The sequence below is a fragment of the Diabrotica virgifera genome, chromosome 6 (assembly GCF_917563875.1).
Source record: "Diabrotica virgifera virgifera chromosome 6, PGI_DIABVI_V3a".
Lineage (NCBI taxonomy): Eukaryota > Metazoa > Arthropoda > Insecta > Coleoptera > Chrysomelidae > Diabrotica > Diabrotica virgifera.
Window position 1 is genome coordinate 233,151,565 of NC_065448.1, and position 12,949 is coordinate 233,164,513.

At 32.8% G+C, this 12,949-nt stretch overlaps 1 protein-coding gene across 2 annotated transcripts in view; it reads left to right on the plus strand.

Moving 5' to 3' along the window:
- LOC114339437 (uncharacterized) overlaps nt 1–12,949 on the plus strand; it is a 138,700-nt gene that overhangs the window by 21,373 nt on the left and 104,378 nt on the right. Inside the window, exon 3 of one of the 2 annotated variants that reach the window (XM_050654717.1) lies at nt 12,462–12,509. The exons of the other annotated variant lie outside the window; for it this stretch is intronic. Within the exon in view, the coding sequence (XP_050510674.1) occupies nt 12,462–12,509 (48 nt within the window). The remainder of the gene's footprint in view (nt 1–12,461; nt 12,510–12,949) is intronic. 2 annotated transcript variants of the gene reach the window in all.

Below are 12,949 nucleotides of genomic sequence, written 5' to 3' on the forward strand. Positions count from 1 at the left end.
CAAAGGTATATGTAGTGTCCTGAGATTCAATAATTTGTTTGATGCCTTTTAGAACCAAGACTTCATTGGATACCCATTTACGAAGAGGAAAACAACCTTTAGCTAAAATGGCTACGATTTGGTTACAATGCAAAATAAGTTCAGAAATGGAATCGGAGCCAGTTAGCAGATCATCCACATAGAAATCATTAGCTATAATTTTAGATGCTTCAGGATACTCATTTAAGTGTTCCTTAGAAAGTTGTATTAAACATCGAGTAGCTAAAAAACTTGCCGAAGCAGTACCATAGGTCACAGTATTCAGACAAAAAGTTTGCAAAGGTTGGGACGGATCTGATCGCCAAACTATTTGCTGAAGGTTTCTTTGAGAAGGATCGATTAAGATTTGACGGTACATTTTTGCAATATCAGCTGATACCACATAAGAATGTTGTCTAAATCTCAGAATTATTGCAATTAAATCATTTTGAACTACTGGACCTACCATTTGTAAATCATTTAATGAAACTCCAGATGTAGTGGGTGACGAACCATTGAATACAACTCGAAGTTTTGTAGTTAGGCTATCTTCTTTTTCCACTCCATGATGAGGAAAATAGAAATTAACTAGAGACTCATTATTACATGGAGACATGTGACCCATAGATAAGTATTCGTTCATAAAATCGGAATATTTTTCCTTTAACATAGGATTCTTTTGAAACTTACGCTCAAGAGACATAAATTTACTTCTAGCAATAGATTTTGACTCACCTAATTGATCAAGAGAGTCCTTAAAGGGAATTGTTACGATAAACCTGCCATTTTTGTCCCTCTTATGAAATGACTGAAAATGTTCCTCGCAAGAGATTTCTTCCCTCGAACGTGGGGAAGAAGTAGAAATTTCCTCTATTTCCCAAAAGCGAGATAAATCGTTTACATCAGATAACCGGGAAACATTACATATTGTCCGGTTAGACGCAGTTTGAGCAATTGGGCCAGAAACAATCCATCCTAATCTCGTTTTCTGCAAGATGGGACCAACGCGATTTAGTTTTATCTGTCCTACACACAGCAAGTTATAAAATAGACCTGCTCCAATTAACAAATCTATCGATGAGTTAATATGAAAGTTAGGGTCAGATAGCTGAATATTAGAAGGAATTCGTAAGGAAGATATATCAACATTACAACCAGGGAGCTGATCACATATTGAGTTAGTAATTAGACAATTGATAGAACTTTTGAACGAGGAATAGCAAGAACCAATTCGTAAATTACAATTGTATTTTAAATTCGAGGAAACTTGACCAAAGCCAGATACTGATACATTCAAACGGTTTTTTGCTATTCCCAATTTATCAAAAAAACTAGATACAATATAATTTGATTGTGAAGCACTATCCAGGAGGGCACGACATTTGTGCGCAACTCCTGCGCTATCAAAGACATTCACTAGAACTGTCGATAACAGAACAGACTTGTATTCTGGAACATAGTTAGATAGGGTTTGAGTGTTGTGTACAGTCGAGTCAGATTGAATATTCGAAGATGACTGCAATGGATTGGAATATGAAGTTAAGTTATTTGAGTTGTCCGTATTGATATGCAAGAGAGAATGATGCTTTTTACCACATTTATTACACTTTCCGTACTTACAATTTAAATTAATGTGGCCTGAATGTAGGCAATTGAAACATAATTTAAGCCTTTTAACATTTTCGGCCCGATCAGAAATACTTAAATGATTGAAATCGGGACACAGACTTATTTTATGATTGATGGATTTGCAGAAAGCACAAGAAGTTTGGGTGGCTACTAGAGCTCTTGAGGATTTCCTATCGGAACCGAATCGTTCTTTATTATTCTGTCCAAGGTTGGCATCAATTTTTTCCAAAACGTCAGCCTTACCTTTTAGAAAATTAATAAGATCCTTTAACGTTGCGTTTGAAGGTTTCTTAGATTCCCACTCCTGTGTGGTGTAGGAATCAAGTTTTTCTATTATAATAAATATAAGTAGGGTATCCCAAGTATCAACTGGTTGGTCCAATGATTTAAGTGACCTTAAATTACCTTGAAGTTCATCTATTAATTGCCTGATGCTTGATGCAGACGGCTTTGTGATTTTTGGGAGAGAAAAAAGACACTTGGTGTGATTGTATATTAATAAATCTTTGTTTGCAAATCTTTCACATAGCATTTTCCACGCGACTGAGAAATTATCCGAAGACACTGGCAAACTACTAATGACCTTTTCGGCAACACCGCTAAGAGAAGATTTCAAGTAGTGGAATTTTTGAATAGGATTTATATCTGAATTATCTAAGATTATTGACTGAAACGAATCTCTATACTCTAACCATTTCTCGTAGCTCCCGCTATATTTTACAAGTTGAAGAGTAGGTAATTTGATGTTACAATTGACGTTAGGTCGACTAGAAGGACCTGCTTGGGATTGAACATCGTTTTCTGAATTAATGTTATGCATAACTTCATTGGGATTGGACTTTGATAGCAGCGATCGTGTTTTAGTAATAATAGAGAAATATTCTTTTTCGAAGAGCTCTCTTTGGGACGCTTCCTCCTCTAAATCGTTCACATGACATTCAATTTCGGATTGAATTTCATCGAAATTATCTAATAAATCTACAGCTTTGTTTAATCTTAATTTGATTTCCTCATATGGAATATTATAACCATCGTTGGAAATATTGGACTCTACATCTGTGATATAATTTTTAAAAATTGTCAATTTAGATTTAAGCCCTGCTCTCTTTCTCTTGTACCTCTCAACGTTAGAAACTTGACTATGATTTTCAGTTTCGGACATTGTGACTTATTTTGAAGTAAAAAAGAAGAAAATAAAATATGACAATAATTCTATAACGAGAAATGTCACGTAAACTCACGTAAATGTCAGATAGTTTTGACAAACTAAATTAAATGCAGAATTGTCAAATATGAAGGATTGATATTAAAAAATTAGGTAATAAATTACAAAGTAACAACAAAAAATAATAACCAACTGGAAATTTAGGCGTCACGAGTGAATGATTAGACACTGTGACCTTAAATATCAAATAATCGATCAATAAAATAAACCAAATAAATATGAATAAATTTTATGACACTGGCGAATGATTAGACGCCGAAATTGTCAATTAAATAGGAAAATTAAATACAATTAAATTTTTATAACACTGGCGAATGACTATACGCCGAAATTGTTAATTTAATTATATTCAAAGTACAAATTCGAAAAATAACAAGTATGAGTCAATTCTTATTCAACAAGAAAGTGGAATATAAGAAAAGGAATATAAGTTCTGACCTTTTAACTTCAACGTCTAAAAGTCGGCTTCTCGTTATTTTTCTTATATCCGGCTCGAAGGACCAATGAATAAAGTTGGGCTGGAGCTGGACTGTATATTAGGTGTGGTTTTCTTTTTTGTGTTTCCAATGGTTTTAAATAATGTTATACTGATTTACATCTACTAATTAAACATATATTATGGAAAAAGTTACAAAACCAGTATATGAAACAAAAATGTATCTTACATTAAACATTAAAATTGCTAAGGCAACAAAATACAAATCTTCTTCTATTCTTCTTTCAAATTCTTGAAGGTGGGCTAAAAGGAAAACTGTACAACCACAATAATAATTTAACTGGAACGTACACAAAAGTTTGGGGGGTTTAAGGGAACAAAACCCCATAAAATTTTTATGGGGTGCACAAATTTCACTATAATTCTTTTTTAAGATGATCCTGCTATAAGAATGCCACATGTCCATTTTCAATAAAAAATCTCTAATAGTTTTCGATATATTCAAAAAAATCGATTTTCGTTTTGTAACTTCAAAGGGCTGTAACTTTTTTTATGTGCACATTTGTACTAAGGTAAATTAGGTTCATTCGAACTATTTTTGGTCTAAGAATATGTGATTTAATTTATGACCTGTATTTTCGTTACACCCTGTATTATTTGATTCATTCATGCCTTACAATGTGAATTTTTGTGACGTGGTTAATCCAGTAAAACTTTATTATTTATATGCCCATTTCGCCGATTCAAGTTCATATAGGCAACCCAAATTACACGGCACAAAGTAGTGGGTCAGGATTTTATAGAATCAAGTGAAATTATAAGTAGACCAGGGCGCATCTGTAAAAATATTAGTACATTTGGACGTTGAGAGGTGACTCAAATTTTTTTGCAGAAATTGCTTGAAAATAAATTAAATAATAATATTTGAGTTATCCTCCCTCTCAAAAAGGTCCGGAACATTGTTTAAATAATCAAAATGTCAAAAAAATAAGGAAAAATTCGATTTTTTTCTTGGTTTTTTGATTATAACTTTAAAAGTATTAATTTCCGAGAAAAGCTGTACTGACAAAAGTTGCGTAATTAAATTTCCTACAATATAGAATTGGTTAAAAATTTAAAAAATAGTCACCCTTGTTGCAAAATAGCAATAATTGTGAAAAAACCATACAAAAACAAGTATTCGCATTTTACGTTTTTCAACCATTTATGCTACACTTAGGACCTTCATATTTCACCCTGAAAAACTATATGATACAGTAAAACAATACTTTAAATTTCATTAAGATCGGTTCAATAGATTTTGCAAAATAAATTTTGCAATCCAGCTTTCGTAAAAAAAATTCATTTTTTCAAAATGTTACAGGACTGAAAATATAGCAGATAGCAAGTTGAAAATTTTTTTGCTTATAGAAGTGTACTGTACCTTTCATTTTAAATTTTGCAAAATTAAAATCGATTAACACGACGGCGTCAGGAATTTTTTTAAATAAACATTAATTATTGGTGATACGAGCAGGATAGCGGATAGTTTGCTCTGATTGGGCATTCCAATGACCTTTGACAATGATTGATACATTTTAATTTTTATTACATTTCGATATAAATAAATAAATTTGTTTATTGCAAAATAAAAACACATACTCTATCCTTTGAAATAACACTTTTATTAGCAAAAACTTTATTTGTTCATATATTTTAACTTAAATAATAAAAGTTTATTATTTTTAAACATATGCAATTGTTTAAACAATATTTCACAAACAATAATAAAATTAGTTTGATTTTTGTGGAATTAAAATATTAAAATACAACAAAATATAGAGTAAGACAATAATATATTAGATAATGATTGGAAGAAATTTCGGTGGAAATCAACTTGTGTGAATCGAACACCGCTGTCCTGCGCGTAGGACCAAAAATTATAGTTTATTTCAAAAATTTTCTGACGCCGTGGTAATTAATCGATTTTAATTTTGAAAATTGCAAATAAAAGGTACAGTACACTTCTATAAGCAAAAAAAATTTCAACTTGCTATCTGCTTTATTTTCAGTCCTGTAACATTTTGAAAAAATGAATTTTTTTTGCGAAAGCTGGATTGCAAAATTTATTTTGCAAAATTTATTGAACCGATCTTAATGAAATTTACAGTATTGTTTTACTGTATCATGAAGTTTTTCTGGGTGAAATATGAAGGTCCTAAGTGTAGCATAAATGGTTGAAAAACGTAAAATGCGAATACTTGATTTTGTATGGTTTTGTAACTAGGGTGCAACTAACTTTTGCAACTAGGGTGACTATTTTTTAAATTTTTAACCAATTCTATGTTGTAGGAAATTTAATTACGCAACTTTTATGTCAGTACAACTTTTCTCGGAAATGAATACTTTTAAAGTTATAATCAAAAAACGAAGAAAAAAATCGAATTTTTCCTTCAATTTTTGACATTTTGATTATTTAAACAATGTTCCGGACCTTTTTGAGAGGGAGGATAACTCAAATATTATTATTTGATTTATTTTCAAGCAATTTCTGCAAAAAAATTTGAGTCACCTCTCAACGTCCATCTCAAAACAGATGCGCCCTGGACTAAAGGCACTCTGGGCACTCTCGTCTCAATCGCCAAGCAGAAAACACACACACTTCACATTTTTTCACTCTTATGCATTTTTGTATTAGAAAGACAGTCTCTATTTCCAAGTGCAATTTAATTAAGTTAAATAAGTTGTTCAGTTAATTATTAGTGTAATATTAAACGTCTCGATTTATAAGTGAAAAATAAATATTAGGCCGCACCTACATTGGATCCGATTTTCTCCGATCAGATCAGATCCGACGTCGGCCGACGTCGGAATAGAAAATAAACCCATAGTATTAAATGGGGGTGCCTACATTGGATCCGTTTTTCTCCGATCCGATCAGATCCGACGTCGGCCGACGTCGGAATAAAAAATAAACCCATAGTATTAAATGGGAGTGCCTACATTGGATCCGTTTTTCTCCGATCCGATCAGATCAGATCCGATATCGGCCGACGTCGGGAGTAGCTTCTCCTATTCTCATCGAGAAGTGTTTGGTTTCATTCCGATTGGTTGCAAGTTGAGTTGCAATTTTAGTTGTAAGTTGGTTGCAAGTTGGTTGCAAATTGGTTGCAAATTGGTTGCAAACTGGTTACAAACTGGTTGCAAACTGGTTTCAAACTGGTTTCAAACTGGTTGCAAACTGGTTGCAAGTTGGGGGTTGCAAGCTAACATGTTTAAATATATTCAATTCATCATCTCCTTAACACATCTTCATCGGAACTCATTGTCGGTGGTCGGTGGTCGGAAGATTACTGAACCAATGTAGGCACCCTCGCCGAAAAACCGGTCTGATCGGATCTGATCTGATCGGAGAAAGACGGATCCAATGTAGGCACCGCCTGTCGGATCGGATCTGATCTGATCTGATCGGAGAAAATCGGATCCAATGTAGGTGTGCACTTAGTTTGCATCTGGTGCTTTAATTTGGTATTCATAATAACAGTCAACATTTCGCGCCAATGTATGGTTATGTTATGAGGATGAGGATAGAATCAGTATCAGTTAGTAGGTTTATCTTTAAGTTGGTGATATAACTACAAACTTTAAGTATGCAGTTTTTAAGACCGCAAACTTACTCGGCTCGACGTCGGTGACACACGACAAGCTTGCTCATACTGCATTGCTATGTCGTCGAGAGAAGACATGTACAAAAATAGCAATAATTCAAAAACAAACAAAAAAATACTTGATTCTAAATCCTGACCTACTACTTTGTGCCGTGTAATTTGGGTTGCCTATACGAACTTGAATCGGCGAAATGGGCATTTAAATAATAAAGTTTTGCTGTATTAACCACTTTAAAAATTCGGATTGTAAGGCATGAATGAATCAAATATTTAGTACCTTTTTTGTAGATGTATGTAAAAATGCAACTGAAAAGTTATTACTATAGAGAGCGATCTGTAAGTACCTATAACTGTGGCTATGCTTGACTTAAATAAAACAATTAGATATAAAAAATCACAAATTTTAGTAAATTTGGGAAAGTATCATAAGTACAAATACCGATGTTGAAACGTATTTAAATACCAAGTATTTAAATACTAAAAATGTACCCAAGTTTTTGGGTAAATTTTTATCATTCATGCTTTTTGCACATTTCATATTTTTAACTTGGTATCGGAGCTAATGGGCCGTATTTCAAAATTTAAGTACTTATTTGTAGGTATTTAAATAATTTAGACTTTAGAGCATAATACCAAGTACTTATCTATAATAATTATAGAGTATTTAAATACTTGTCATTTACTTACTCTAAAGTCCCAAGTTTTAAATACATACTTACAAAAAGTATTTAAGTTTTGAAATACTGCCCATCAGCTCTGATACCAAGTTAAAAATATAAAATGTGCAAAAAGAGTGGATGATTAAGAAAAAAATTACCCAAAAACTTTCCCTTTAATAAAATTTGTGATGTTTTTTATATCAAATCGTTGTTTTATTTTAATCAAGCCACAATATAGGTACATAATATCACTCTTTATATTAATAACTTTTCAGTTTCATTTTTAAATACATCTACAAAAAGGTACTACATATTTGATTCATTCATGCCTTACAATGTGAATTTTTAAAGGGGTTAATACTTAATACAGCAAAACTTTATGATTTATATGCCCATTTCGCCGATTCAAGTTCATATTCAATAATTTAGCAGACAAATTTAACCACCATTTTGTTGAAATGGCTCCAAAGTTACTTGCTGCTTTGGATCCTATTAAAATAGGTGGGTTTACATCAGCATCAAAAAACCGTAATAGTTGTTCTATGTTTTTATATCCAACTAACCCACAGGAAATAACTAGTGTAGTCGGAAGTTTTAAATCTAAACACAGTTGTGGTTTTGATCAGATTTCCCCTAAGTTATTAAAACAATGCATTCACGCTTTCGCAGATCCACTGACGGATATTTGTAATGCCTCTTTTCAACAAGGAATATTTCCTAGTATGTTTAAACTATCTATTGTAATCCCTTTATTCAAAAGTGGTGATAAAGATGACCTTAACAACTACCGTCCCATAAGTCTCTTATCTGTGTTTTCAAAGATAATTGAAACTCTGGTTTATACTAGAATAAACGCATTCCTAAAAAAGCATAGTGTCTTGCATAATTTTCAACATGGTTTTACATCTTCTAAGTCTACAACTACAGCTCTTGCAAATTTCGTCAGCTTAGTGTTGGATGCTTTGGACAGACGAGAGAAGGCATGTGGTTTATTTCTCGATTTGTCCAAGGCTTTTGATACTTTGGATCATAATTTGTTGCTAATAAAACTTGAGGGGATTGGTATTCGTGGTGTAGTTCTAAAATGGTTTACTTCCTACCTAGAAAATAGAAGACAAAAAGTAAAGATAACATCTAATGGACTTAAATACGAATCAAACACGTTGGATATCCATTATTGTGTCCCTCAGGGTAGTGTATTGGGTCCTCTACTTTTTATAGTATATATTAATGATATAGCTTTGATAACTAATTCACTGAGTGGAGTTAACATCATCAGTTATGCGGATGATACCAACATTCTAGTCACAGCAACATCCAATCAAAATTTGCAAAATAAAACTACACAGATACTATCCACCATCAACAGTTATTTTCTATCCAACAAACTAGTTTTAAATGAAGAGAAATCAAAGTATATGATTTTCACGTCAAATAATTTTTTAAACCATCAAGCCACTATACAAGCAGCAATAGATAAAACAGACTGCACGAAGTTGCTGGGGGTCCTGTTAGACAGTAATTTTAAATGGTCAAACCACATTTCTAATTTGAAATCCAGATTAAGTAGCGCATGTTATGCATTGAGAATTCTTTCACGTCTCTTTAATACATCAATATTAAAAACAGTATACTTTGCCCATTTTTACTCAATAGCCAAATATGGCATTGAAGTCTGGGGTTGTACCTCTGAATTAGAGCAGAAATTCGTACTTCAGAAAAGAGCTATTAGGATAATATATAAAATGAAATTTAGAGATTCTTGTAGAGGTATCTTTAGACAAAATAATATTCTTACAATTCCTGGTCTGTATATATTTTCGTGTATAATGTATTTACATTGCAAAATTTATGAATTCAATAAATTTCAATTTAACCATATTTATTCAACAAGATTCAGAGACAATCACTTTATGCTTCCACAGCATCGTTCTGTTTTGTTGGAAGGTAGCACACATTATGCAGCCATAAGTTTCTTTAACAAATTGCCAATAGATATACGAATGAATTTACATCAGCCAAACTTTCGGAGGTGTGTACATCAATACATTTGTGAGCTAGAGCCATATTCTACAAATAACTTTTAAGTATGTTTTGTCGTATTTATTAATTTATATACTTTTAATATGTACATTATATATGTCTGTAACTTTGACTTGTCTCATACATGTACAACTTTGTATAATGTCGCATGTGATAAATAAAATTTGACTTGACTTGACTTGACATATAGGCAACTCAAATTACACGGCACAAAGTAGTGGGTCAGGTTTAGACAGAATTAAAAAATGGCCTTGTTTTACTCATAATGCAACTACTTATCAATATTTGATTAGGTTTACTCAAAAATAATTTAGAGTAGCTTAAGGTGGACATTCACGGTCATGCCATCGCGTCAAAGGGCGTGATATACAGCCAAATTTTGATCGTGAGTGTTGAATCATGATTGCTTTTTTGGCGTGATGCTAAAATCCGGATTTCCACTCGCTTCGTAGTCCATCGCGTCATACCGTTGCTTGACGCCAAGCCATCATGCCGTCTGCTCGTGAGTAGCAATACACTGCGTCATGCCATCACGCCGCCCTCCCGTCAATGTCCATTTTTCCTTCATTCTACGCTGAGCTCTTCTTCGAAATCCGACATTGTGCGTCTTCACTGAACCACGTCAAATACGAAATGATAACCAATTTGGATTGATCGTGAATGTGCTATGATTTTGGCGTCAATCCATTTGACTTAAGCCGTTTAGCGTGGCTCCAAATGGATTGACCGTGAATGCCCAGCTTTAGAATAGTTTTTTACGTTTTTCTCAAAACTTATAAACTGTAACTCGTCTTCTTTCAACAATAAACGATTCATTTATTTATATGCAATTTGCTTAATTAGGCGTAGCTTAATAAAATTACTGCTCGCTGCTTGAAGCTAGAAGTACTGATACACATACAAGACGAGCTACGAGCAAGATTTCAAACCGGTTGGATCTACGACGAACTTACTCTGCAAACTTAAATATTTAAGGTGACACACGAGCGAAAAAGGTCGTCGAGCCACAAGTCCGCGTACTTACTCGCATGTCTGTCACCCACTTTCTGGAACAGGAGCCCAAAAGTTGTACTCTGCGCGGAGTGATAAGACAAAATTTTAGTTCTTGCCTTTTTGCATCATTGTATATGGTCTAAGAGCTAGCAACGTTTTCGAGAAACTATTTTAAGACAACTGGTTCTTTAATATATTATTCCCTATGCTTCCTCGAACACCGTACCGGCAATCTGGCTGCTGATACAGGTTGCGTTCATTACTGCGCAGCACACCTGTACAGGTAAATACAAAATCAGGGTGATTGATTAGTGTGATAAAGCTTAGTAGATCCGCTATAGTACTAGATAGCAATAAAAGTTAATAATAAAACTTGTAGCCAACTTTGAAATTCACATTACAAAATTAGTTAGAATGTTACAGGGTGTTCGATATCATAGTGGCAGACCAAACTTATCTTTTTTTTTTAAATGGAACACCCTATGTTTTATTTTCTATTCGAAATCCTGTTAACTTCTCCATCACAAACATATAAAGGTTTGTTATGTTATACAGGGTATTTACAAAGTTATAACCAATATTCTACGAAAATCTTAATAAGTTCAGCTCCCTGTATAAATAAAAATAAGCATAACAGCAATGGTTTATTGGTGCCATATTTTTTTGTTGATTGTCAAAATTTATACAAATGGTTGATATTGCTAATTTTCTTTATACCGAATACAGGATGAGTCAAAACGCAAGTACATTATTTTCTCAGTAATTTTAAATAGAACACCTTAATTAATAACTTGCTCTGAAAAATGAAACTATCTCGAAAACTAACAAATTTAGGCATAGGGAATATTATACAAAAATTAAAATACGGTAATGATACTTTTCGATGGTGATATAAAATACAGTGTGTTCCATTTAAAATTTCTGAGAAAAGAATGTACTTGCGTTTTGACTCACCCTGTATTCGATATAAAGAAAATTAGCAATATCAACCACTTTTATAAATTTTGACAATCAACAAAAAGATATAGCACCAATAAACCATTGCTGTTGTGCTTATTTTTATTTATACAGGGAGCTGAACTTGTTACGTTTTTCATAAAAAATTGGATATAACTTTGTAAAAGCCCTATATGACATAACAAACCTTTATGTTTTTGTGATGGGAAAGTTAAGAGAATTTCAAATATAAAATAAAATATAGGGTGTTCCATTAAAAAAAACATAAGTTTGGTTTGCCACTATGTTATCGAACACCCTGTAACATTCTAACTAATTTTGTAATGTAAAGCTGAAAGTTGGCTACAATTTTTGTTATCAACTTTTATTGCTATCTATTTCTATAGCGGATCTACTGAGCTTTATCACACTCATCAATCACCCTGTATATTGAATTTAAATTATTTTAGGACGAAACATTTTTTTGTCATTACTTTTTAAACCACAAAAATGTCTGTCAATTATAGTTCATATTTCTAATAATGTTTAAAAAGTAATGACAAAATAATTTTTCGTCTTACAATAATTTTAAATTCGATATGTTTACCTGTACAAATGTGCTGCGGAGTAATGAACGCAACCTGTATCAGCAGCCAGATGGCCGGTACGGTGTTCGAGGAAGCATAGGGAATAATATATTAAAGAACCAGTTGTCTTAAAATAATTTATTTTCCGACGTTGCTAGCTCTTGGTCCAATAGTGTAGGGTTAATGCTGGTTATAGTGGGTTTGTCCAGTTGTCTAACCCTTGTAATAAAAAGGGTTGTCTTTATCCTTTTTCCTGACAGAGTAACATCTTTTTATTTTTCGTTTCAGATTCTCCCCTGTAGCTGAATTAGACATCGCCAATGGTGTGCTTATCAAGTATGTCTATAGTGTCTATAGTTTGTAGTTTAGTAAATTTAGTTTGATGCGTGTATTGTGTGTATATGTATGTGTCTGTATCTGTATTAGAATTAGACTATCCGCTGGGAGGGTTAAGATGGACCCATGGAGGGGATACGACATATGTCGACAGTGCTTCTCATGGTAGTGATGTTGATTATAGTTACTTTCGAGTATTCGTTACAAATCGTTACTTTTGTATAAAGTAATCATTTACAGTATTCGTTACTTTGATTACTATGATTACTTTTGTATTTGAGTACCGTAAAACATATCGCGAATCATATTTCTCAGTAGGTAGGTATTTTGTGTAAAGTAATCATTTACATTATTCGTTACTTTGATTACTATGATTACTTTTGTTATTTTTGTATTTGAGTACCGGTAATCATATCGAGAATCGTATTTCTCAGTAGGTA